At 45.8% G+C, this 27,825-nt stretch overlaps 1 protein-coding gene across 1 annotated transcript in view; it reads left to right on the plus strand.

Annotated features, from left to right (window-relative positions):
* CHST13 (carbohydrate sulfotransferase 13) overlaps window positions 1-23,348 on the plus strand; it is a 47,657-nt gene extending 24,309 nt beyond the window's left edge. The window contains exons 2-3 of the mRNA XM_033141072.1: window positions 17,518-17,600; window positions 21,806-23,348. Of these exons, the coding sequence (XP_032996963.1) occupies window positions 17,518-17,600; window positions 21,806-22,651 (929 nt within the window). The 3' untranslated portion in view covers window positions 22,652-23,348. The remainder of the gene's footprint in view (window positions 1-17,517; window positions 17,601-21,805) is intronic.
* Window positions 23,349-27,825: the final 4,477 nt, after the last annotated feature.

Here is a 27,825-nt window from a genome sequence, read left to right on the forward strand (position 1 = left end):
TTCATTATTTCCTGGAGATATCTGGTTTCTCTGGTAAGTGAAACTTTACATCAACACATCCCCCTGCAACTTTTTTCTTCTGAGTCAGGAAAGCAATCCTTTAACATGCCGAATTGCAACACAGCCAGCCAGTGTTCTCCTGAGCCAATATGCAGACTGCCACAATCTCCATAGTTTACTCAGCTGAAGCCTGGCTGCTCTGCCCATTTCGGGCTCTTATCTAGGAATGCTGGAGAACTGTGAGGGGAGCATAAATTGCCAGTGTTTGCTTACTCATTGTGTTTCCGTAACAGAAATCAACCCAGCAAATAAAATTGGTGTTTGCTGCCACTGTTGTTTTCAGTCCACAAAGATTACATTGTGTGCTCACCCCCCCCCCCATTATTATTTTTGGGCACAATGTTTCCCTTGCTTTGAAAAGAATGGGGTGGAATAAATGTAAGGACAACATAATGACATCAGTTACAAAATTTTGCCACATTGGACAGTGAGACACATAATGTAGTTTTGGGTGGAAGATGAACTGCAGTGGAATGGAAACAGTGCTGCATGAGAAAAATACAATGAAATACGTTTCTTTCACAATGAGGGATTTTGCTGGATCCGTGGCACTGAGAGAAACTGCCAGTGGGGAAATTGGAAACCTGTGGCCCTTCATAGAATCATAGAATTGTAGAGTTGGAAGAGAGACCAAGGCCCAACTCTCTGTAATGAAGCAATTTCATCTAAAGCATCCATGACAGATGGCCATCCAACTTCAGCTTAAAAACCTCCATGGAAGGAGAGTCCAGCATCTTCTGAGGGAGTCCATTGTACTGTCAAATGGCTCTTTCCATCAGAAAGTACTTCATAAGATGTAGTTGGAATCTCCATTTTTGTAACTTGAAGACATTGCTTGTTGTCCTACTCTCTGGAGCAGGAGAAAACAAGCTTACTCCATCTTCCATGTGATGTGACAGCCCTTCAGATATTGGAAGATCTCCTATCTCCTCTCAGTCTCCTCTTTTCCTGGCTAAACATACCTAAATCCCTCAACCATTCCTCATAAGGCTTGGTTTCCAGAACCTTGATCATCCACAGGTTCTCCCTCCTTGTCATAAGGCGAATAAGAAGAGCTCAACATTTCATATAGTTTATACATGTCCCCTTTTTAGTGCTAATATAATGGTTTCCCAATGATTTGAGCTAGGAATACTGGAAAATAGAGTCTTTGCCATCCCAGCTACTTTGAAGAACCAGCTGGAGTGCTTGCCACATTTCCAGCTAATCACATTTTCCACTTGCATTACTAAAATAAGAATGCCATTTGTGGCTTTTGAGCTTGTCCACGATAAGTCTTCGGTGCAGTCTTCTGTTTCTCCCAGCTCCTGTTAAAAGTCTGTCCTCATTTCACTTTCCTGTACAGTTCTAAAGATAGTATTCTGTTGCGTGGTTGGGCTGTTTCCCATTTAAGATGGCACACTAGTTCCTTAAAATTCACATTATATTTACTCACTTAGAATCATTGGCCCATTCCTACCTTTATGAACTTCCAATAGAACTCTGGTTGTGGCAGTCACTTCACAGGTGGTGGAAGGGAGGGTGGGGGCAGATGGAAGGTGGGGAGGAACCTTCTAGAACTTCTGGTAAAAACCCTCCTTAGTAGTGGGTAGATAGATACGGGTTTGAAAGAAGGTAAGGGGAATTGATTTGAAAGAGCTGAGTGCATGGAAAACATACTTAAGGAAACATATTTGAGGGGAAAGAAAGAACAGAGGAGTGGAAGGGAGAAGTGAGTGATTCTTCTTAGGGTTTCTTTTTCTTCTGATGCTGAGGACAAACAGTGGAATGACTGATGGAGCTGCTCTACTTTGAATGCCAAGCTCGGCTTCACAAACATTGGCATTCCTCAAGGCCAAACATTAAATCTTGACAGAATGGCGAGACGGCCTCAGGTAGACATGGAGCGGCAGCTGTTCCGACATTTATGTTTTTATTTTATATTTATGCAAGTATTTAACTGAGCATTTATTTCTTGCCCTTCAGTGTAAATTCAGCTTTTGGGGCAGATCACAGCATATAAACTTTCAATTTCATAACAATGGGACTCTGTGTGTGTGTGTGTGTGTGTTATATATATATATATATATATATAAAGAGAGAGAGAGAGAGAGAGAGAGAGAGAGAGAGAGAGAGATGCAGTACCGGATTTAGGGCAATGTGGACAATTGTCCTGCATAGGGTACTGAGCCGAGGGGGCACAATGATGATGAAGAAGAAGAAGAAGAAGAAAGGAGGAAGAGGAGGAGGAATTGTGGAAATAAGAAATGTTTAGGAGCGGGTGAGAAATTTAGTCATCGCTCAGGGCACATATTAGCAAAGTCCATCACTGATATATATGCAAATTTAGACATGATTGCTATAATTCAAGTAGAAATACAACACATCTCATTATGGTGGGGCAGTCACCAGGAAACCTGTGTGCTTGCTCAGTCTGCTGACCAGGTGCTGCTAACAGTTGACAGGCAGCTTCGGAGCTCCTGCTCTCGCTTCTTATGATTCTTTAGCTTTAACCAGACTTGGACTGGACAGCCAATCAAACACAGGACTGTCACATGTAGTGTAGTTACAAGTAGGTAGCCGTGTGGGTCTGCCATAGTCAAAACAAAATAAAAAATACAAAAATTCCTTCCAGTAGCACCTTAGAGACCAACTGAGTTTGTTCTTGGTATGAGCTTTCATGTGCATGCACACTTCTTCAGGAAGGAAGGAATTTTTTTATTTTGTTTTGACATGTAGTGTAGGTCACATGACTGCCCTGATCACAAACATGTCATGGCCTAGAGATTTCCCTGCCATAGTTCCTCACCCAGCTAGGGGACATTACTAGATCTTGGGTCTTTCCTTTCTTCTACCCTCTGATTGCCACTCCTACTTGCCCACTTTCATTTCCTCCCAAACTTCCCTGGCAGCAAGAAGGTCTGATTAGGCCCTATAACACTTCAGGAACAGTATCCCAGGTTCCCGGTTCCGTGGAAAATGGTTTCCTGGGGGCTTGAGCCACAAAGTGCTGCTTCCAGGTCCAGTGAACATCAGCTTGGGGTGTGTGGGAGAGTTGGCTCCATGTCCATTCAGCCAGAAACCTGAAATCCCCAAAACTCTTGGGATGTTTCAGGTTTTTTTGTTTTCTTTACCCTAGTTTTAAGACTCTGCTTTCTCCCTCAGTGACACTAGAAAATGTCATTCTGGCCTAGTACTCCACTGCCACCCTTTGCCAGTTCCCCTCAAGAAGCCTTCTGAGGCAGCTGTGCCAGACACAGGACTTTGCCAGTCAACAGCCTCCTGTTGCGTTGCACAGGCAACGTGTTATGTCTGTATGCATGCTTGGTAGGTTGTCCAAGCCACTCGGAACAGACTCCTGCCTGTTGTGTGCTGCTTTGTCAGACCACAAGCATGCAGGTCTCACTTGGCAAAGGAAACCGCCTTAGTCAGGAGACGGAGATGCATCTAGAGGAAGGGAACCCTAGTGCTTAGGAATAAAGGTGCTATTCAAGGGCAATGTAGGTCAGGGCCTGGCTGGCACAGGAGGGGCTGGATTTCCTCCATTCAGAAAAAGATTTCTTGGAACAGCTTGGTTTGGGGAAGGGGGTCGAAGCGTGGAGAACAGAACAGATCCAATCGTCAGTTTTACAGGGGTGCATCAATTGTAGATTTGAGAGTGAAAAGCTTATCACATTGCATTCCACACCTGGGCAGTGTAGCACACAACCAAAGGCATCAAGAGTGTGTTGGCCAAAGTTGGTGGACAGACTTCGCCTGTACAAACCCATTTGATCTTTATGATCATTCGAGGAGGCCCTCCACGGTTAGTGGATTGCCACCTAGGGACAACACTGAAGTGGGCCTTTTCTGTATATATGTGACATCAGGCATGGGGGCCGTGGCTTGTGTAAAAACAGCCTTGTGGGCCAAATTATAACCCTTGCTGGGTCTATTTAGGCCCTTGGCTGAAGTTTCCCACTACTGATTTTAGGAAAGGGATAGGCAACTTGAGTGTGACAGTTTTACAGAATTGTTTTGTGAATTTTGAATGCACCCACCAACATTTTCTGTCTAACAGCACAATCTAACCATGTCTACTCGGAAGTAAGTCCTGTCAAATCCAGTAGTAAACAACATTAGGATTGTAGCCTAAATTGCTTCCCTGCCACCAAGCAATATTTATTTTTGGAGAAGCTTATATTTAAATGAGAAAAGCATGAATGTGGTAGTCCATAATATGTAGACTAAGGAATGGTGACAGTGAGAAAGTGTTGTGAAGGCTGGCTTCTCCTTCCTTGCATCTCCTGAGAAAGCCTTTAAGACAAAAAAAGATGTTCAAGCTAATACTTTCTCTTTTTTTAGCTTTGTCTTTCTACAGTGGTACATCAACTTACGAATTTAATCCATTCCGAATGCACATTCGTAGGTCAAAAAATTCGTAAGTAGAAAAAAGCGATTTCCCCATAGGAATGCATTGGAAACGAAAAATTCGTAAGTCGAGTAAACCGCATCTAAAATTCGTAAGTGGAGTAAACCCCATCTAAAACCGCCAACGGATGTCATTCGGATGTCGAAAAATTTGTAGGCGTGCGGGCACTTTTTTCATTCATAAGTCGAAAAATTTGTATGTCGAGTAATTCGTAAGTCGAGGTACCACTGTACTTCATTTCCCATACCCTCTGTGGTGTGCGTCACATACGGCATGTTGATCTAGTATAGCTCCTACAGGGGCAGCAGTTGAGTGGGTGAGGGCAAGGAGATGGGTCTGTTGACCAAAATATTGGTTTTCTGAGCTTCCTTACTTTTATTGTGGTAAAAAAGATGATGTTTGGGAGCACCATAGTTTGGGGAAGCAACTCTTCAACCAATGTGACAAGAAAATGCCCCATGTGGAAAAAAAGTCTAGACTTTAGGTCCTTCTCTGCTCTTTGTTAACAGTATTACATATGGCCCTATTAGTGAGAGCAGGATAAAAGCTGTATGCATGTTAGCATTACAGGTGAAAATACTCTTAATTTTGGACTGCCCTGGAGAGCATTGGGCGATATATGTTTATTATGGCCTAGAAAAAGGACAACAACAACCAGTTTCAGTTTTGACAGATGTTTCTCAGATCTGCAGGAATCCAGTAGAGAAAGGCATGCTGCTCTTGTGCGTTTCCCATTTTCCCCATTTGTGGTCATTGACGAACATTTAAAATGTTAGCTTTAACCAAGGAGGAAAGGTAAACAGGATCTAAATGCAGTTATCCCCTTCAAATCAATACTCTTCCAAAAAGCAACAAAGACTGGCTTCTTCTTTTTAAGATCTTCTGGATCACTTTTTAGAATTTCTACTTCCAGGAAGACCAGTGGCTGTAATTGTTGCCCAAAGCTATAATTTCTGGCTTTAAAAAACTCTTTCATTTCCCCCTCTTTTTATATCTTGGGCATATGCAACAGGAAGTGAAGGGGGTGGCTGAATACAGTAACTGATGGGGCAGTAGCATGCTCTACAGACTACATATGCAAGTACACTCCCCTTCTGTGTCTTTTCCAAGGACACGATCCAGTCGTGGCTAAGGACCTTTAAATCTCACAATTGATTTCAATGGGAGAGCAAACATTCCTGCCGTCTTGCGTTGTGCCCTGGATTCCAAGTTTGTCATACACCCAGCCAGTGGTTTACGTCCAGGGTTGTGAGCTTTGCATTTTGGGATCTGTTCCTAATCATTGCTGTACAGGGAAACCCTGTTGGCTGCTGCCTGCATGATGTCACCGCCGGCTGCCTTGAAATCTGGAGCGCTGTCCCTTCACTTCCCAGCCAGTTGGATTCATCATTTGGTGCGTGTCTGATCAGTACGCAGATCTAACGCCAAGAGGGAACTACAGCAAACACGTAACGTGTTCCTGAATCCTCTTCTGGAGGGGATATCATTCTAAATGTCTCCCAGTCAATTAATGGCACCCTTCAGGAGTGCAGCCTCATTCTGATTAATAGTAAGGTTGTAGGTACAGTGGTACCCCGCAAGACGAATGCCTCGCACAACGAAAAACTCGCAAGACGAAAGGGTTTTGCGATTTTTTTGGTTGACCCGCAAGACGAATTTCTCTATGGTCGTGCTTCGCAAGACGAGGCATTCGTCTTGCGCGGTACCACTGTAAGAAGAACCCTCCCGCTTGCGCTGGCCCTCCCTGCTTGCCGCTCACTAACGATCGCCCTCCCCGCTCCCCGATCGAACTCCCTACACGCGGCTTCCTCCTGCTCGCCCTCCGCGCGCTGCCCCATCGCAGTCCCGACACCTGGCTTCCTCCTGCTCGCCTTCCCCGCGCTCCCCATCGCCCTCCCCACGCCTGGATCCTCCTGCTCGCCCTCCGCGCGCTGCCCCATCGCAGTCCCGACACCTGGCTTCCTCCTGCTCGCCTTCCCCACGCTCCCCATCGCCCTCCCCACGCATGGATCCTCCTGCTCGCCCTCCGCGCGCTGCCCCATCGCAGTCCCGACACCTGGCTTCCTCCTGCTCGCCCTCCGCGCGCTGCCCCATCGCACCCCTGACACCCGGCTTCCTCCTGCTTGCCTTCCCCGCGCTCCCCATCACCCTCCCCACCCCTGGATCCTCCTGCTCGCCCTCCGCGCGCTGCCCCATCGCAGTCCCGACACCTGGCTTCCTCCTGCTTGCCTTCCCCGCGCTCCCCATCGCCCTCCCCACGCATGGATCCTCCTGCTCGCCCTCCACGCGCTGCCCCATCGCAGTCCCGACACCTGGCTTCCTCCTGCTCGCCCTCCGCGCGCTGCCCCATCGCAGTCCCGACACCTGGCTTCCTCCTGCTCGCCCTCCGCGCGCTGCCCCATCGCACACCTGACACCCGGCTTCCTCCTGCTTGCCTTCCCCGCGCTCCCCATCACCCTCCCCACGCCTGGATCCTCCTGCTCGCCCTCCGCGCGCTGCCCCATCGCAGTCCCGACACCTGGCTTCCTCCTGCTCGCCTTCCCCGCGCTCCCCATCGCCCTCCCCACACCCGGCTTCCTCCCGCCACCGCCGCTCACTACAGTACTGTAAGTAACCTCTCTCCCCGCTCGCTTTCCCCACACCCGGCCCCGACTGGTTTTTTCCCATAGGAACGCATTAATTAAGTTTCAATGCATTCCTATGGGAAACCGTGCTTCGCAAGACGAAATTTCCGCAAGACGAAAAGACTTGTGGAACGAATTAATTTCGTCTTGCGAGGCACCACTGTAGTGAATATTTCTCTCATTACAGAGACTGTGTTTAAAAAGGTCTTTGTGGCGCCCGCAGCAATGGACGGTTCTCGGGATTACTCAGCACTTGTGATTAGATGCTTATATGAGCATTTCCCTCTTTGAGTGTTTGTGGCTGTGTTCCAGACAGTAGTGTTTTATGGCATGTTCACGTCCTTTTGCCAAACCACAGGTTCAGGCATGTTAGAGCCACATTGTTCAGTGCCCTTGGCCCTTTTCCCTTTGTCTCCTCCTACATGCCTGCTTTAGAAGGAAGATGAACAGCAGCAGTTTCCACCTCACAAATTGGGGGTTAGTGGGCAGAAATGGGAGTCCAGCCAATGCCCTACTCTGAAGCTGTGAGGAAACCTGACACGTTTTGGCATCAGGTTCCAGATGTGCAAGGCTGTGTGTGTGCTTTTCCAGTTCTTGACATGCTAAACTGGTTTTGGGGCAAAATGCAGTGTTCTGGAAAATGTCGTGGTGGTGGTTGTTGTTCTTGTTGTTCTTGTTTTAAGAAAATTAGGTTTTTGCTCTTGAGGCTGTGAATACAGATTTGGGTGATGTCTGGCAAAATCTTGGGAGTATAGGAAGAGGTCAGGGGTTTGAATAGGAATTCCAGATGTTGGGAGCCTCAGTGCCATTCATAACTTGTCATCCTTTCTGACCACAAGTAGGAAAAGGTTAAGTTAAGCAATTTGCAATTAAATTGATGAATAAAGGCCTTGGTATACAGCACCCCCCCCCGGAATCTTGGGTTGCCTTAGTAAAAAAAAAAAAAGAATTGCTTGTTTTAGCAAAGATCACAAGTAGCCCAATGGACAGGGGTACTTTTTTCGTATAAAGAGCTGAGGCTCATCCAGCTGTTAGCTTCTATCTGTTAGGTGCTTGTGTAGTAAACTGGAAGTAGGACAAAATGGAAGCCTTTAAATGGAAAAAGTACTTTACACACAACAGGTTAAAAATACAGCTCATGTCTCATACTGTTCCTGTAATTGCTTCTGCCTTCTCTGTGAAACAAAATAGAAAATTCTTTCCAGTAGCACCTAGAAACTGTTAGAAACTGACTCTTGCCTTTGTACAGTGGAAACTAGGTATGTTCCAGACAGACAGACAGACACTCATCTCCCTTCAATTCAGTTTAAAATCCAGTAAATGTTAAGTGGACTAGAGGCACCTTTGTGGGACTCTCTCACACACATGTGGCCTGCCCAGCTCAGTCAGTTCAAAGGTTCCAGAGAGGAACAGGAACACTTCGATTCCTAGAAGGTTGTGAACCAGGGTTATATGCAATTTCCATGTGCTAATTTTGTTGATGTCATAGGGATTCTTAATGGTTTTTATTATGATTGTATTGCATTGCCTCACTGTGGGTTGTGCATAACACACACACACACACACACAGACTGTAAGTCAATCCATAGTGAAGGAATATATTTATTAAGACCAACTAAAATGTCACAAAATGGGGGGGGGGTAGTCTTTTCATTTCTCCAGAGCTTGTTGTTAAAGCAGGGTGTGGGATAGAAAACAATTGGCTGGCATTGAAGCTATGTTGCCTGCATATAGTCACAGTTTTATGATGGAATATGGGAGGGAGCAGCAGACTTGCATAGATTAGGCTGTACTAGATTCTAAGAAGGTTTCAAGTTGCATCTAGGGCTGCCTCAAGGGTTTCTGGCTCCAAGAAGCTTACAATGGTTCACACAGACCCCAATTTTTGAAATAAAAAAAATCCCCATCTGTCTCCATCCTTGGGTGAAATGCACAGGTTCCTTAGTAAGTAGGATCCAGAATCAAGCAGGAACTGGGAAGTTTTAACAAAGTTGGAGACTAATTATAAGAGATATACATGGAGGGAGAGTCAATGCAAATTAACTGGGTACTGTTGCCTACTAAATAGTGTGGCCCTCAAAAAAAGGTCCATTGTTTGATTTGTAGATACTTTTCTTCTTCATGGGGCTATTAGATTATAAAAAGACAAGGTAAACAATGAACAAATACATGAGTGTCAAAATCTTGCCCTTTTGGCACCAAATTTCAGAAATGATTTTAGGTTCTAGGGGGTACAAATTGATCCAGGAAAAGCAAAGAGTTTGAAAGCCAGCTTTTGAAACTGCAGGGATGCACTTGCCATAATTTCCAATGGAAATGCCAAAGGTCACCATTGGGATCGTTTCCAGGTCAGCATTGGATAAATATCTGATTTCTGATCTTCAAAAGCAGCAGGGCTGTTCTCTAAGTATGTTCTCAAAAGGTTCCGAGGAACATTCTCTCTTTATCCTCTGCCCACTCAATTAGTATAATAAACCAAACAGGCTTAGCTTCAGATTGATTTCCTTTCTGTTTCTGAAAAAGAGTGATGGGAACCAGCTGGCAAGTCATTACAGGGCGCTGGCTTTAAAGCTATTATTGCCATCAAACTGCTGGAGAATAATAGCATCACTGTTTAGTAGAATATTACTTCCAATTTGGAGTGGTATTTTCGTTTTCCTCAGCCCTGCAGGCAAGATTGATGGCAGTGGTGGTGAACTCCACGAAGTCATTCTTCATACATGGAAAAGCCTTAATGCAGTTGGATCAACCAGGGTTATTAAGTATTAGTTAATTGTGTTGCTGCACTTCCTAATGCATGTTGGGTATTTGGAACAGAGGAGATTCTGCCTAGGGCCACGTTGCAGATTGCAGAGATGATGGCGGGGGCATTTCACGCATTAGATTCGTTTCGTAATGCTCATGTTAGCATACTCCTAGAAATTTAAAGACTTAATCAGGGGTGTTGTAGCGGTGGATTTCCTGTTCTGACAGAACTATAGATGACCTTTGTGGTTCGTTATAACCTGGGAATTAGGACCTTAACAACACCTCTGCCCTAAGAGTTTGAATTTTGAACTGGTTTGGGGACTCTTCCAAAAATACACACCAGTATATTCTGTTACATAGAGCTCCTTTCTTAGATCAGAGTTTGACATCTGGAAGAAGATGACTTAAACAGAACAGGATTGAGGGGCTTTCAGGGGCTGGCTATGTTTGGCTGTATCACACTCACTCCTGGAGCTACTCAGCTGTGTCTCTGCTAAACCTTTCAAGGGCCTTTGCATACGAAGGATGTCACATACAGCACCTGATGCATCATAAAGTTAGGTGGTTTCATTCCAAGACATTGCAGTATCGGAAAGGCTTTTGTGATGGTGAATCCTGCTGTGCTGATGGCTGTAATCCCGACTTCTAGTGGTGACTTAGAATAAGATCTTGCCCTTCAGGAGCAACTATAAGTCAGTGGTAGATCACATGCTCTGCATGCAGAAGTTCCCACATTCAACCTTCTCACCTTAAGCATGAAATGAAATTGTGCTGAATTTCCCAGCCTTGAAACTGTGTGCCATTTCTCCTATTTGTGTGTGTGTGTGGTGGTGTGCATCAGAATCGGCCACCATTCGGAGGTGGTGGCTTATCTTTAGAAGCAGGGCTGTAGCGGATCTTCTCTTCCCCTCCTCCTTTTGCTGCTACTTGCAATGGCATTGGCAAAGGGAGAATTCTTCCTTCACAGTTGGACTGCTGCCCTGATGTAGCTGAGCCATTTTTGGCTCCCTTGGGGCCATTTTTATAAGTGATGCTTAAATCATGTTTTTAGGTTTTTTTCCACATTCTGCAAATTGAAAAGGCTACACTGAGCGGAATGGACATTCAATTTTTACAACGGCTGCCTCCTGTTTTCTCTACCACACTAACATTCAGAAAATAATATTTCTGACTATAAGGTGTTCTTCAGTTTCACTAAAACTGTTCCCTGTTATGAATAGAAAATATGATTCAGTTCACATTTAAAGGTGAACCTACCTATTTGGCAGTTTCTGAAACAATGCAAAAACTGAAGCAACCATTCTTCAAATTTTGCGCTTCCTTGAATTTTGCATTGCAGTTCTCCAGCCAAGTAACATGCACCAGAATGCAGGCACTGGGTAAAGTGTGCATAAGATGCATATATTAGTGAAAATAACATAAAAATGCATTTTACAAGGGAAAAACCACTTTGCAGAAACATGTATATTAAAAGAAATTAGCACTCAAATGCTGATGAATTTTCATGAGGGCTTTTTAAAATAATACTAATCACATGCTGATGTGGAAATGTGGGGAAATGAGCTTAAGGTTGGAAAACTGAGAAACCTAAATTAACAGGTTTCCCAATCCCTAGTTCTAACTGAGATAGGCTGCAGTAGTTTAATATTGGGAATAGCTGAGTATAAAGCAAACAGAAGTATTATATATTAAGGCACTTACTGATGCACAAGTGTTTGTGAAATCTGCCGTCACTTCTGACCCAAGCCATGAAATTTGAAAAGCATACAGACAAAAGAGATGGCGTAATCTTTTATTTTAACACCACAACCGCCAGGTCCCATGAAATGAAGAAGCTTGGCTGCTGCCCATTTCTAGGCGAGAGCTTCAAAGTTCTTTCACCAACAAGTTAGCAGCTACCTTTTTCTAAAAGAATAAAGATTACATAGCCTTCTCTTCCCCTTTTGCCAAGCAGACCACATATTCTGCCGAGTATTGCAGAAGTGCATGAATGGGTCCTGCATATATATGGCTGCTGACTCCTGAAAGGCAGCGTTTTGGTCCTTGGTTGAAGCCCAGCCTAGTGGTGCCAAGAGGGGTCTAGAACCTCATGCACTCCTTTTTATTCTCCACCCACACAAGCAAAAGCCATGATCAGAGTTCAGGGACATGTTGCAGCCAGCCAAAAGCACTCTAGGTGGGTGCAAAGCAGGGGGGGGGTAAGGAGCATGGTTGGGAAATGTGGCCTGGGTAGGGTCCCAAGAGCCAGACAGAGAGGCTTGGAGAGCTGCATTTGACCCCGGACCTGAGGTGCCCTACCCCCGGAGCACAGCTATCCCATTACTCAACAAATCCCCTCCCTTTTTTGACTTTCCAGGTAAACTGACCTGATCCACACCTCCCAGACTGATGTGAAGATTAGGAAGCAGTTATTCATTAAATTTCACACTTCTTAGAATTCTGCAGTAGAGCTCTTGGCATTAAAACCCACACCAAACAGCCTTTAAAATACATCTAGAGAAGCTTACATTGAGACAGAATAAGCATCTCAGTATATATTTTGTAATAAGATAAGGTCAGGATTCACCTAGTGAGCCCGTCAGCCAAAGCCCTGCACAAGGACTTCTGCTTGTGTGAGGGAGCTCTCCACTCCCCCCCCCAGTGTCCCTCTTTGAAATTAGCTTGGGAATCTGAGAAGCCCCAGAACAGCATGCAGAGGGAGGAGAGGGGCATCATAGCTATCGGCTATTCCACTGGAGGTGGTGGTGAGGAACAGTAAATGAGCCTCATGTGCTGCCCATTGTGCTGCTTCCATTTCTCTTATCTGCCATATATATGGGTGCATTTGGCACTTACGTGAAGATAGATAGATAGATAGATAGATAGGCTTGAAAACTGGGTCACAGAGCCAAGCAATTCCCTATTCAGGTCACTGTATTGTCCATAACTACAATGCTTGAGTGGGGCATTCCATGGCTACTAGCACAATCAGTAAATATCCTGCGCTGATGGTTCCCTTGATAGCTCATATGCACACTCTCCGAAACAAGATATCTCGAATCCCAACTTTGCCTGTACTTGGCGGGCTATGAACATTTATCCCATTCCCACTCTTCATGTTTTGTTTCCCCAAAACTGGCTGTTGAGATTCTCTTTATAGTGGAAGTCCTGCACCACATACCACCCTGCTGCACTCTGCATGAAGAATTATGTAACTGCCCTCAGGCTACTTGCCCCTTTCTTTAAGTGCACTCTTTAAGTGTGTTTTCGTAAGGCAAGCTTTCATCTCTGCTTTATGATCAGTGCAGAGCAGGCACAGCTAACCTGTGGCCCTATGGATGCTGCTGAGTGATAGTATCCATGCCCTCAGCATTGCCTATGCTGGCTTTGGCTGATGGGAGCTGGTCTCCCAACAACCTCTGCAGGGCCAAAGGTTAGCCACCTGGCGGAGAGATTTAGAGACTTCTGACAACTTGATAAATAACTGCGCCAAAGGGTCATTTATACATCCATGTGCAATGTGTATCTGACAACTGAGGATCGCACTCCTTGCATCTGACAAAATGACCCCAAGTCCACAAAAGCTTATGCCGTAATGAAAAACTGTTAGTGTTTAAGGCATTGCAAGACTCTCTGTTATTTTAGGAAGAAAAAAAGTCTTAACTGTGCCCAGTTGCCTTTTAGTTTTCAGGTGTTGCAAAGATGCCAAAATGAGGTTCCAAAAACCATATTAGAACCATGTCTTCAATTAGGCCAGCTGAAATAGTGTGCAAACTCTTGAGTTCTCAAGAACTCTTCATTAAGCCACGTGGGGAACAAATTAAGCAGTGAGCCTCCTGGGCTGATTTTATAATACAGTTCCATGGATCTGTTGTGTGTGCTCCTGTGCTCCCCTCCTCTCTTCCCAACACAAATGCTCTTGTACACATTGTAAATATTATCTTGGCTTGAGGAGATCAGCACTGCTAGCCTCCTGTTGCCTTCTGTTGAGAAATCCCTTGATCAAGCCCACACAGCAGGAAGGGGGCATATTCCCTTGACCGCACAGAGCAGATTGCTACCAGTACTTGGTGAAGGAAAGCCTAAAACACAAAGTTGTCTTAACACCACAGGAGGTGTATAGGCAGTTTTAAAATTAGTTTTTGAGTTACACATACCTACAGTTCTCATTTGCCATGAGGTATCTGTATGAATCCTGAAATTGAGGCTCCAGTACTTTGGCCACCTCATGAGAAGAGAAGACTCCCTAGAAAAGACCCTGATGTTGGGAAAGATGGAGGGCACAAGGAGAAGGGGACGACAGAGGATGAGATGGTTGGACAGTGTTCTCAAAGCGACTAGCATGAGTTTGGCCAAACTGTGGGAGGCAGTGAAAGATTGGCGTGCTCTGGTCCATGGGGTCACGAAGAGTCGGACACGACTAAACAACTGAACAACAACAATCTGTATGAAAGCTGGTTAGTTAGCAAGTTTCTAACATGCTAGGTGTTGTCAAGCCAGGGTTGAGTCCAATTCAATGCCAGTTCTTCCTCTCTCTCTTTTTTTTGGTATGTGGTTTGGTGCACGTTTTATGGCTGGCTGGGTGTCTTCCATGCATTGTCTTGGAGCAAAGGCTGCACTCACATTAGAAATTCCCTTTGTGCTTTGAGTTCTGTCTCTTCCCAGGCAAGAGAACTTGGTCTAACAGTACCAAAATCCAGTCAGTTTGGATTAGGTTTGAACATTTCCAATCTAGGACAGGGCAGGGAGAAGACTGAAATGCAGATTAACACTTGGTTCCCCATATCTAGCAAAGCTCACGTGACAAGCTCTTCCTATCACCCCCGTAACGGTACCTTTGTGGGCATGGGTTGTGGTTACTTGCAACATCGCACTTCTTCAGTAACCTGCCGCTTTCTCCCCACACTTTTGCATCAGATCACTTGCCCTTTAGCAACTGCCAACCTTGCATATAGGCACTGCATTTGCCCAAACTGAGTAACTTCCCCTTTTGTCATGTGACAAGCATGTGGTAGGGCTGGTGATACTTTTATGGATGATTAAATTCTCCCCCTCCCCTGCTGATTTCCACAACCACTCCAAGCTTTCAGGTTATTCTCTGTGTAAGAATGTGACCAGCCTTACTCCCACCCCCACCCCCACTTCCCTTAGCATGCTGAGTTGATTTCCCAAGTACAAAGCAGTATAAGAACATGCACATGCATTTACTTGCTTTCTCAAGCCAGGGACAATAGCATTCAGATTAGTGGTCTGTTACTTACGACTTACAGCCTGGAGTTCAAAAGCTTGCTCCCCTTCCCCTAGCATGCTCATCCTGATTCTTCATATTCATGCTTCCACCGCAAAAGATCTAGATTTGCTATTTCGAACATGCCGCCTTGAAACCCACCTACTGTGGCACGTCTACAGCAGGAGCAGCAGTTCTACAAAGAGATGTTTGGGCCAGTCAGTTCTGTTCTGTGCTGATTTGTCGTTATCCCAGAAGTAATGAGAATACAGAGCATAGGCCTAGGGTTTGGCATCGTCCTATAAGCCGTGGATGACTTTGGGGCGAATTCATGAAGGATAAGGCTGTTATTGGCTGCTACCAATAATGAAGGGCATGCTTTGCTTCCACAGACAGAGGCAGTAACTCTTCTGAATACCAGTTGCTGAAAATCACAAGTGGGGAGACTGCTATTGCACTCAGGTCCTGCTTGCAAACTTCCAGCAGGTTGGCCACTGTGAGAACAGGATGTTGGACTAGATGGGCCACTGGGCTGACCTGGCAAGTTCTTCCTGTGTTCTTACATTGAGCCTACTACAATAACAAATATCTTAAAGTTCTTATTATGGGGAGCAAAACTAATGAGCATGCCCTTCTTACTTTTTTTTTCCAGAATCCTGGCCCCCTGCCTCAATAGGGTTCTTAGTCATTGCCATGAATGAATGTTTAAAATCTGCCTTGACAGGTTTCTGCTTTTTAATTGGTAAGCCACTGGCAGTGACGCAGGCTCAGAACCTCACACATGAGCAGCTCACCAGAGTGTGGCAGCTTGGCATGCGTTTGATCAGGCCTCATCCCAGCACCACAATGGCTTCCCCTTGCTGCAGGCCGAAGGTTCACTGGGTTGAGCAAGCCAGCAACTGTTACTGACAGCCACTGCTTCTTGGGTAATTACCTGGAGAGTCTGGCCCAGCGGGAAGTGGTCTATCCTTGTGCCCACAGGGGTCTAATTATTTAGCAAGTGACGACTGAAGGGTTTAGGTACTGTAAATGGGAAGTACTAAATAAGGCAAACCACAGAATTTTGGTTTCCCTGTCTTGGACAATGGAAGGCAAAAATAAGAAATGCAGTAGAATTAAACAACAAACCAGGATAAAAAGCAGAGCACAGAAATATAGGGTTGTATGTGGTATGTGACGTGCTCTGGTCCATGGGGTCACAAAGAGTTGGACACGACTAAACAACAACAACAACAAATGTGATATAGTGCTAGGTGAACATTCAGTCATCAGTGCAAGGATTTCTGCTTGCAAAATGGAACATTCTCTTTTTCCCCCATTCCCCTGGACGGTTCTAGGGGTTCTCCCAACCCTCTGGAGCAGGTTTATGGAGGGGGAAAGGGAGGTGGGGAGGGGACAGAGGGGGCAAAGTCCTGTTGCACAAGTGGATATCTTTGTGCTGATGGAATAACACCCAAAACGTAAAATACAAATCATAGAAGCAGAATTAAGACATAAAAGCCAACAAGAATTAAAAACAGCAGGGATAAAAATAGGCCAATTTGGGAAGGACTGGGAGAAAAGAAAAGTTTGCAATAAAGGCTAAGAACATCACAATGTTGGGTCTTTCTTCACTTCTAAGGGAAGAGAATTTCAGAGAACTGGTGCCACAGTACAAACAGCATGTGCCCATTTGTCATGTTTTATTTTGCTTTCTACTGCTAGTATTTTTGCTATTACTGCTTTCTTGTTTTATTTACCATTTAATGTTTCAGTCTGTTGATAGCTTCAATCCTTGTTAATAATAATAATAATGATAATAATAATAATTTTATTGTTTATACCCCACCCATCTGGCTTGGTTTCCTCAGCCACTTTGGGCAGCTTCCAGCAAAATAGCAAAAAATAATAAAATGTCAGACATTAAAAACTTCCCTGAACAGGGATGCCTTCAGATGTTTTCTAAAAGTTGTGTAATTCTTTTATCTCCCTGACATCTGAAGGGAGGGCGTTCCACAGGGATGCTTTGAAGGTGTCTCTAACAGAAGAGTGGGATTAAACTAGTAAGTGAGAGCCCAATCTTATTCTCTCTAATAATTTTTAGTGGGAGGAAAAAGTGAGAAGTGAAGCAAGCGAGATGACCTGTTTATCAGACCGATTGGGCATTCCAACTCCATTGGGGAGTTGTTGTTGTTGTTGTTGTTGTTGTTTGTCAGGCTTAGGTGTTCATCTCGACCCAGGCATAACAGAGCACGCGTGAAAACCATTTCCCAGGCAGAATCTTGTCCTAGATGCCTACCACCCAAGCATCTCAGTCACATACTACAACCAATTTGGTGCCTTCCAGCTGTTTGGACTACAGCCCCTACCAGCACATGCTGGAGGTCACCAGGTTGGCAAAGGCTGACACTGTGTGTGTGTGTGTGTGTGTGTGTGTGTGTGTACATTCATTCATTCATGAAACAGAGCTGCTAGTGGCGATTTTTAAAACTTCCCCTTTTCCTTTCCAGCTGCAGAGGACGGGATTCTGAAGTCCAGTTGGCATGGAAAGTCCGGTCGAAGTCCACTTCAGGCTCTTTACCACAATGATCAGGTGAGTGAACGCGAAAAGGGAAAGTGGAAGGGCGTGGAGGGAACCGGCAAGAGTTGAGGAGTTCTCATTGTGTGTCAAAGTCCAGGCAACACACAAGGCCTGCTATGATGCAACTTCGGTGTTACTGTCTGCAGAGGGAGATGTGCATTTCTTCTTCTTTTTTGATAGGATAACTTTGCAACCAGGCCACAATTTTTTGACCCATTTTATTCTGCCTTGTTGAAAGTTGGTGGGCAGAGGAGGTAAATTGCCAGTTTGGTGGTTTTGTGTATCTGGAAAGGGGATTAAGTTTCTCTCATGCCCTGGCCACCTTGCTTTCAAAGCACCCAGCAAGCAAGTCAGGAGCAAGTCTTCCCAAAGGCTAGCTCCTCTGTGACCATATTGAGTTTTCCTCTCTCCAAATAGTTTGCAGAAGTTAGAATCAGTGGCATCGAATGCTTCTGCTGCATAGCTGAGGCTCTTGGGCTGCAAGTATTCTGGGAGGCTTCCGGCAAATATATCTAGATCTAGAAAATTAGGTGGAGTTATTTCTCTCTTAGAGATGAGACTCAGTTGTCACCCCTGGGGATCTAACCTGTCATCTTTTGCCTGTTAAAAGCATGTGCTCTACTGCTGCACAATGGCTTTCCCCAAAGGTCCGCAGCTGTCTCTGCTGTTGCTCAAAGATTTGGTCTAGCAAGAGATTTATCCCCATAGGTTTATACCCTACAAACAGTGGATGACATAAGCAATCCTATGTCTGAATTGTACCACTTTAGGTTGCAGGGGGAGGCATGCATGATTTAACAATTCCCTACACACTTTTTTTTTTAAAGACCTAATTGCTGGTAGCAAGAATCCTTAACCTTTCCCACTAATGAGGCAGTTGCCTATTTGTGGTGATTTTTTTTGTATGTTTGGAGGATCATTCATGGACATCAACCCCCACCAGCAGTTTGAAATGGTGCAGTCCAGGTAAAGGTTTTGCCACCTTACCCGATGCCCCTGACTGCTTGGCCACAGACTCCATTTAGCAGTGTGATTTATGCTGGGTGACTGATGCCTGGCAAGGGCAACCTAGGAACAAGGAAGGTAGAAAACTCTCTGCAGTTCAGATACCACAGGATACACACAGCCCTGTTTGTGGCTGTTGGAAATGGAGCTTGCCAGAATACATTTTATTTTCTCCTCGTAACCACCTACTCTTCCCTTCCTTTTGACAATTAATTTAATGGAAACTGGAGAAAATGAAAGCCAGATAACTGCTCCCACAGCAGCGACGATGACTCCCCAGTGAACCCATATAGGAAACGGAATGACTGCTTTTCAGTGTCATAATGTTTCTGCCTTAATGTCTCAGCTGTGTTTTTTAAAGAGGAGCCATTGCAAGCGTTCTATAACTTTTAACCCTTGTGTTACACAAAAGCCGCCTGGCCCTTGTGAAACAGGGTGAGTAAATGGCCCCCGACATAGTCAATAGTCATAGCTTCCTATCTAAAATGTGCCCCAGCTCTGGTAGATGTGAGTTCAAATCCTGGATCACTTTATGAACATAGGAGCCCTGCTGAACCAGGCCAAAGGCCTCTCTCTAGTTCAGCATCCTGATTCTTGCAGAGGCTAGCCAGGGAGGTCTCAAGCAGGACCAGGAGCAGCATTATAAATAGTCCTCTCCCAGAAACTGGTATTGGGAATAATGCTGCCTCTGGTCCCAGCCACCATCACTAGTAGCCACTGGTGGTCTTATTCCCTGTGAGTCTGCTGTCTTTCTTTTCAAGTCACTGTGTCTGAGCATTGCTCTTACTCCCCACCTAGGAAGTGACCACAATCAGATCCAATTTTGCTGGATGGCCAAAACAATAAGGTGTGATGTGCCTGCTTCACCCATCTCTCTGTCTGGCATTAAGAGAGTGGGTTGGGTGTTTTTTTATGTTATCCCTCTTCCTTTTGAAGAGAGTGAACAAATCTTATTTGGCCTGGCAGATGCCAACGGGTGAGTGAGAAATTGAGGCAGGCATGGTAGGTTGAGTAAGCAGGCTCCTGGGCTGTGATCTAACAGTGCCTGACAGCTGTCAGGAACCCTCAGAAGACAAATGTGAAGGAAGCAAAAGGTCTACCTACACGTTGCATAGCCCCTCCTAGGAAGAAAATGTTGTTGCTACGTAGTGGGAGCCTTACTTGAAAAGGTTTCGTGTTGTGTAGGCCAGATTGTTGGTTTCAGAGCCGTATGTTTTTTAGTAGAAGCTCCGTGCTTAAAGCTAGGAATGCTTTTCTGGGCACAAGACAAAGAATCTGCTTAATTGTGTAACAAAATGCAGAATGCACCCTGCACAAATGTCCAAGTTCTACCGCACGAACAGAGCTTTAAGCCCTCTGTGGGATGGCGTAGCTGATTTCCCCCTTCCCCCAGAGAATATTCCGCATACGGGGATCTTCAAAAGCACGACATCAGAACTTGTGTGACGGTGGAAGGAGCAACCGAAGGAATAAATGCAACTGAACCCACAGCTTCAGTTCACGTGCCGAAATGAGAGCTTTCTGTCTTTAACGAAATAGGAGGGAGAGAAACAGGGCGGACTCCTTCCATAAATTGGTGTTGCCTTGTGTTTCCTTAAAAAAGGGGGGGGGAGACACTGGTGGGCATAAGTGTAGAAGAAAGCAAGAGGAACACACATGCATACCCTCCAAGTCAAGAATCGAGTTCTTGAACTTGTTCGGAGTAGCAAGCCCTGGGGCAGCACCATGACCTCGGAGTGGCCTGACCTGGCCCCTTCCTAACAGATGGCTTGCACAGGAAAGAACCGCAATAAGGAGCAGGGAGGGAGGGGGTGTTTGAATAGCCCAAAGGCAGTCTCCGCTCACGTCATCCTGTCCCAGAGTTAACTTTGCCCTGCCAAGAGCACTCAGCCAGGCCTTTCATGAAGGATGCTTTGATGCTCCCTTTTCCTTTGCCTTCAGACTGCGCACGTAACAGCGATGACTTGACACACTTTAACAGCACCTTCCTCCTCCTCCTGCAACTCTTTTGTACACACACAGCCAGGTTAGATCACCCCTTTCCAAGTGCGCCGGGTGGCATTTTAAATCTTGTGACGTTTAGTTATCACCAAAACAAATTAAGCAGATGTACAGGGAGAGAATACACACAAAGGACCCCCCCCCCTTTGTGATTCAGGTTGCTAAAAGCTCTGAAGGGGTCGTAAGGAGCCTCGTGTCATGCGGGCACATCTACATTACAAAGCTGTATCAGGGTGTTTTTGTTTTTAAAAAAAGGATGTATGCATGTTAAGAAGCATGTGCTTTTGAGTGTGCGTTTCTATAAGCGTATTTAGACGCACACCACAGTAAAAATATCTATAACAATAAAACATTACAGTGCATATAAATAAAACAGCACAACTGTGAGGATTTATAAAAATGAGTTAGAATATGCAGACTTTCAAAAATATAGGCTATACCAGTTGACCACTCAAATAATTCTGGGAATTGCAGTTAGGTGAGGGTGCTGCACATTCTTGGTGGCTGCAGACTTCTCTGGGGTATAAATATGCCTTATGTGAATGCCTTTTTTCATCGCAGCAACATAATTGAGGTAGAGGTAAAGGACCACTGGATGGTTAAGTCCAGTCAAAGGTGACTATGGGATTGCGGCGCTCATCTCGCTTTCAGGCCGAAGGAGCCGGCATTTGTCCACAGACAGCTTTCCGGGTCATGTGGCCAGCATGACTAAACCGCTCCTGGTGCAGCGGAACACTGCTAGGTTGGTAGAAGCTGGGACAGAGCAATGGGAGCTCACCCCGTCACAGGGATTCGTACCACCGACCTTCCGATCAGCAAGCCCAAGAGGCTCAGTGGTTTAGACCACAATGCCACCATTGTTGAACCCCGCCCCTAGAATTGTAGAGTTGGGAGAAACCCTGAGGATCATCTAGTCCAATGCCCTGCAATGCAGGAATAAACTGTCCCTCCTTCCTCCACTTACTCTTTTGCCAACTCTGTTGCCAGCCAGTGAAGAGGTAGGTGCAGTGTTGTTTTTTTGAAGGGAAGTTGTCCCAGTAGCAGGTGATTTCCTGACAACTGCCTTAGAAAGGCCTCCAAATTCTTTTATCTTCTTGACATGTAGGTGTTTGTGGCCCTGAGCAGAGAATAGGTTGGGGTCTGGCCAAATGCACTTTACCAGCCAAGTGTACAGTGACTCTTTTCAACCCCCCCCCCTTCTGTCTCCTCAGTTTGAGCAATCCTCCCTGCAGGCGACGCACCAGCGCAGGCGGGACCTGCTGAACAAGGTGTGCAACCGTTACACGCGCAAGCGGCGCCTCCTCACTCCTGACGACTTGCGCCACCTGGTGGTTGACGATGTTCACGGGCTGCTGTACTGCTACGTCCCCAAGGTGGCTTGCACTAACTGGAAGCGGGTCATGATGGTCTTGACCGGGCAGGGCAAGTACCGGGACCCGCTGGAAATCCCAGCCAACGAGGCGCACGTGGCTTCCAACCTGCACACCCTCTCCGAGTACAGCATCCCCGAAATCAACTACCGCCTGCGCAACTACCTCAAGTTCATCTTTGTGCGGGAGCCCCTGGAGCGGCTGGTCTCTGCCTACCGCAACAAGTTCACCCGCAGCTACAACACGGCATTCCACAAGCGCTACGGGACCAAGATAATCCGGCGGCATCGCCAGGACCCCAGCGACGAGGCCCTGGAGCACGGCCACGACGTGCGCTTCGAGGAGTTTGTGTACTACTTGCTGGATCCGCAGACTCAGCGCGAAGAGCCTTTCAATGAGCACTGGGAGCGAGTGCACTCCCTCTGCCACCCCTGTATCATCCACTACGACGTGGTAGGCAAGTACGAGACGTTGGCCAAGGACTCCAATTACATCCTGCGACTGGTTGGGGCTGACGCAGGCGTCAAGTTCCCCTCCTCCTCCAAGACCACCAGGACCAACGACGACATGACGGCTAAGTTCTTCCAGAACATCAGCCCCTTTTACCAAAGGAGGTTATTTAATTTATACAAAATGGATTACTTGCTCTTCAACTACTCCATCCCGACTTACTTACGCACCCGATGAGGTGGTGACCGAGCACCCGGGCCTCCCTTTGCCTTTTCTGATTTCTGCTGTCAGCCAGTGAACATAAGATAGGAGATAACCCTTCCCCTCTTGTTGTGGTGGTCAATCCATTGGGATTCCAGTTTTCCAAACTGCAGCCACTGTTACTGTCCCTTCCTTTCCCTTATTTCAGTTAAAGAAATCTACTGTTGTTTGATTATTCTTCCTCAGCCAAAGATAATTGTTTCCAGGGGAACACAGGAATTGTGGCCTTTTTTTGTAAGGAGATTGGAGAATCAACCTGGAACGATCAGAGAAGCAATAAAACATGATATGCATTTTATGTGTTGTTTAATATTCCCCCAAAGCCTCTCTCTCTCTCTCCTTGTAGATTGAAGAAGCAGGGGTTGTGAGCCAAAAGTGTCTTATTGTGAACAATGTCTTAGTGTGAACTAGAATTTTTTCTGTGAGACAAAGCCTTATTTCATGTCCCCTCCTCGCTCTTTCTCTCTCAACCAGTGTTGGATATGGCTGAGCACTTTCTGCACAAAAAAAGCCCACCAAGTTATACTCCCAAGCAAATTCCATTTATATGAATAGACATTGCACGGGGGCAGTGCTGCTTAATATATTGTCCATTGGAGTAGGGCGGGGCATGCACACATATTCACGCATATCAATGGTCTGAACCAAAGCAGAAATGAATGCCTTTGTTCAATCCTTTTAAAAAAAAATGCCAACATGCAGTGATCGCATGAAGGAATTGCTGTGGCTTTCTCTCTTTATGTGCATAACTCAGGAGTAGCCAATGTGATACCTTCTATATATTGTGGACAACAACTCCCATCAGCCCCAGCCAGCATGGCCAACAGCCAGGGTTGATGGGAGTAGCAGTCCAAAACATCTGACAGGCACCCTATAGGCTACCCTTGGCCTAACTCACCATGGGCCTAACCAATTTAAGCTCCAGAACCAGGTTCTTTAATCTGTGAAATAAGGGGTGGAGATGGAGACAGAGTTGGGAACACCCTTGGGATTAGAAGGCTAGCAGTGTTTTGTTTTACCAGTCTGAGGGAAAATGTACTCTGCAACTTACCTTGAATTAGAATTGAGCTTTTTGATCTGGTTCGCACAACCCAGTAAGCCAAACTATGACTTATGGGGGACCACATGGGCATCTGGGTTCCCAGAGAGGAGCTTGCCACTGCTTTGTTCTCCCACCCTCAGTCATTTTTGCTCCTGCATTGTGCTAAGCCAAGCTTCCGTCTGGACCACAGCTAAGTGATCTCTCTCTCACTATGAGAGAGAGGCCTTGGTTACAAGAGCAAGCCTTTGGTTTCTCATGTTGTGTGAACCAGGCCTTTGTGCCCCACACCATTTACAGTCCCACCAAGTCTAGCCCCATAGAAGGGATCCTGCCCACCCCACAGACCTCTCTTGGCAAGCGGAGAATGTAGAACATGCCTTGTAGGACTAGTCAGTTTCCTGCTTCTGGGAGATTGCCCTTGCAGTTATCCATCTTTCTCTCATGCGATTTCCAGAGGAGGGAGATAGAGTCCCTGGGAAGATGGTTGCCATCTTCTCTCTAGGAAAGCCTGCATCCTTTTTACCAATCAAATCATTATTCTTAGGAGGGAAAGAAGTGTATTATTTTTAGCGGTGGCCTTCACCTCAGAGCTAGCCACTCTCTAAGCCTGAAACAAAGGAGAGGATGTAGGGATGTAACTCTGAGGTGGGGCAGGCAGCATTCTGTATTTAGCTGCTGAGCTGTGGGCTGCTAATTGCAGCTTCAGAATAAATGCAATCCCTGTGCCCTGTAAATTAGGGGTGTCCGGAATGTTCAGAGCAAAAGCTGGACTTTTAGAAGTGGGAAATAAAAATGCCCCTTCCCTTCCAAACCCCCAACCATGCTTTAAAAAATGTTGCTTATAGTTCTTCACAACCCTTTTGTTCCACCCTCTCTTTTGCTCCTTCAGTGCCATTGTTTTCCTGCTTTCCCAGCCAAACGGGGATCACCCTATGAGGTCACAATGCCATATAACCAATTGATTTTACTAAACGGTGACGTCATGAAACATACTTGGAGTGGGAGCTGTGCTTCTTTTGCTGACCCTGAGAGGGCAACTGCTTTCTCCTTTGTTTCCAGTCCTCCTGGGAAATCATTCAAACAGAAGAGGAGTACCGGTACTTTCCCTAAGGGAAACACTCTTACAAAAGGCACTTCCCCTTCATGCCAGCCTCACTACATATATTTATTTATTGCCTTGTTAGGGTAATGTCTCGACTGTTCCCCCCCCATAGAATAGGCATGGGCAACCTGTGTCCCTCCAGATGATGTTGGACTCCCATCCGCCCAAACCAGCATAGCCAATAGTCAGGAATAATGGGAACTGTAGTCCAGTGATTTCTGGAGGATCACAGGTTTTCATGCATGGCCTAGGACAAGAGTGTAACAAAGTGTGTGTGTGTGTGTCCATGTGTGTGTCCATGTCTGTGTCCTTTAAATGGAAGAGGGGATTTCTCCTCCCAAGTGGTCGCATTTCTGCTTGGCACATTCCTCAGCTCCTTCCTTTATTCTCCTACCTCTGATTCATACTCCACACATTCAAAAGCATTTTTAAACCTCCAAACTCTTGTACAGAGAAAATGAAAGGGCTGAATGCTGAAACTTGGAGCCTCCCCTGCCTTGGGGGATATGAGGCTCCCTCATTTGTGTTTTTGCAAGTTGTGCCTCAGCTGGGCCAAGGTGCCATTCTGAGCAAAGGGATGGTGGATTTGGAAAGAGTTGGCGCCCTTAAAATTCTTCTTATCAGCTGGATTTGGTTCAGGAAGAGTTTGGACAGAGAACAGTGTTCATTGATTAGGGGTGCCCTGCTCTGTACAAATCCTACACCCAGGAAGACTTGCCTTACATTAAGATTGGATTATATTAAGACTGAATGCACCATTTGCCATAGACTGGTTTGCATATTAATCATTGCTTCCCATCCCCCATCCCCCCCCAAAAAGCTGCCTTTGTTTCATGGGCCAAGTCAGTCCTCCAGCATATCCATTTTCATTTTGCTGCAAAGCACTTTGAAATCCCAAAGAACTTGAATGCACTCTAGAAGTGATGGGTTCAGTGATGACATGGGTTTTGGAGTGGAAGAACATGTTTGGAGTGGTAGACATATTGCCTAGATATGGACATGAGAGAGAGAAACTTGTAAGCCATGGTCAGTCTGCCTAGGTTTGGAGCATTTGTACTTGAAGAGACAATCAGTTCAGTCCAAATGGACAGTTTTGCTACAATAAAGCAGCATTTTTCTCTCTACAATGTTACCCTTGTCTTTGCCTTTGTCCATAATGCATCAACTCTGTTAACTAACTGTGCTGATAAAGAGGATGACTGTGCTGCAGGCCTGGATCTGGTGACTTGGGATGGTCCATCGGGGATCTTGAGATGATGTGGACAGCTTCAGCCAAATGGTCAGGAGAGCTGGGAGCTGCCATTTGCCAACATCTGGACTATCCTTACTGTTCTGAGTGGGCTTGGGATAAAGAGACTTGAGTAGCCATTTGGAATTGCTCCCCACAAACTGAATCGGGTTATGCAATAGCTTAAAAGCGTGTTTCATATTATTCAAACCTGCTCATATATGCCCCTGTGACTTCTCTGTTTGTATGCAAACTTTCCATACAAGAGTGCAAGCCTCTTGAGACTGGTGGCGCCTAGAATCAACATAGAGCTGTGGGGACACCTCGAGGCCGATTGGGTGAACGACAACCATTTAAACTGAATGCGATACTCTTCTTGCACCTTGACATGCATGCTGCTGTTTCTGTGGAGCAATTGCAGGTCTGTTATCTTCCGCATTCTCCTGCTTTTTCAAATGGGCAATTCTGATGCCATTTCAAGTTAAGAAGCCCCAAAACAGCAGGAGGGGAGAGTGCTGTTGTGCTCATGTCCTGCTTGCATGATTCTGTAGGAACTTGGTTGGCCACTGTCAAAACAAAATAAAAAAAAATATAAAAAATCCTTCCAGTAGCACCTTAAGAGACCAACTAAGTTTGTTCTTGGCCACTAAGTTTGGTTGGCCACTGTGAGCATAGGATGCTAAACTAGATGGGCCTCTGACCTCATCCAGCAGGCCTTTCTTGTGTTCTTTCTGCTTAGGAAATTGACTCAGCGGTGGTTATTGAGAGATTGCATAGCAACCAACTTCGGGAAGGGAACTTTATAGGGTGCTTGCTACCTTTTCTTTTAAAAAAGAAAAATTTAGAAAGATACTGGCTCAGTACCATTGGGCCTTATGGCATAGACAATGGGTAGGGAACCTGCCATTGGACTCGCAACTCTCACAAACTCCCAGCAGGCTGGCTGATGGCCAGGCGATGGGATGGTTGTACTCAAAAAAAAAACACCTTGGGGGAGGAGGTACTGGTTTCCCCTCCATGACATAGTTTTACTTTCAAAACAGCAGATCTAGGCACTATTATATAACAGGGCAAGCCAATTAGAGCTCACTCCCTAAAACCTTCATTGTTCTGCTACCCCCCTGAATTCAGGAATAGCAGGCAGAAATTGCATTTCCTTTTAGGAGCTTTTGTGTTCACAGAGCAAAACAAATTTTCAATCAAAGCAATTTACTCTAGGATATCCCTCCCCACTTAAATATTCCACAGTATGTTTTTTGGTAACAGAATGGGCAGGAGAGAACTGGCTAGCAAATATTTCAATATGAACTTTGGACCGATGTTTCAGTATGAACAATGAGTTGACTCTGCCTGTCACTGGCTCTTCCTACTGTTGCATCTCCCATCCTATCCCTGATCCAGTGGGCGCCAGCCACCACTGCTGGAAGGATCCGTGTGCCTTTAACAGGCGAGCGGCAGGCAGCAATCCAACAGATGCAGCTTTCCTTCCCAGGCTGGAGATGTGGTGACAGGTGCTGATGGATGAGCCTTGGCAGCTGTGGTTCTAAAGAGAAGCATGTGTGAATCTGCTGGATGAAGAAAAAAAAATGGTTTGTTTCAGTTGGGGGCGGGGGAGTCAGCTGGCTGTCCTACAAGAGCCTGCAATCTACCAAGAAGAAAAACTTGGTTTTGTCAGAAGTTCCACAGCTGCTGTGACCTGAAGCCTCATGTGGGTCTTTGAAGTTAATTAAGGGATCTGCTTATACATGTTGGCTCTTCCTGGGTATGGCTGCCCTCCT

This window comes from Lacerta agilis, chromosome 2, assembly GCF_009819535.1.
Source record: "Lacerta agilis isolate rLacAgi1 chromosome 2, rLacAgi1.pri, whole genome shotgun sequence".
Taxonomy (NCBI): domain Eukaryota; kingdom Metazoa; phylum Chordata; class Lepidosauria; order Squamata; family Lacertidae; genus Lacerta; species Lacerta agilis.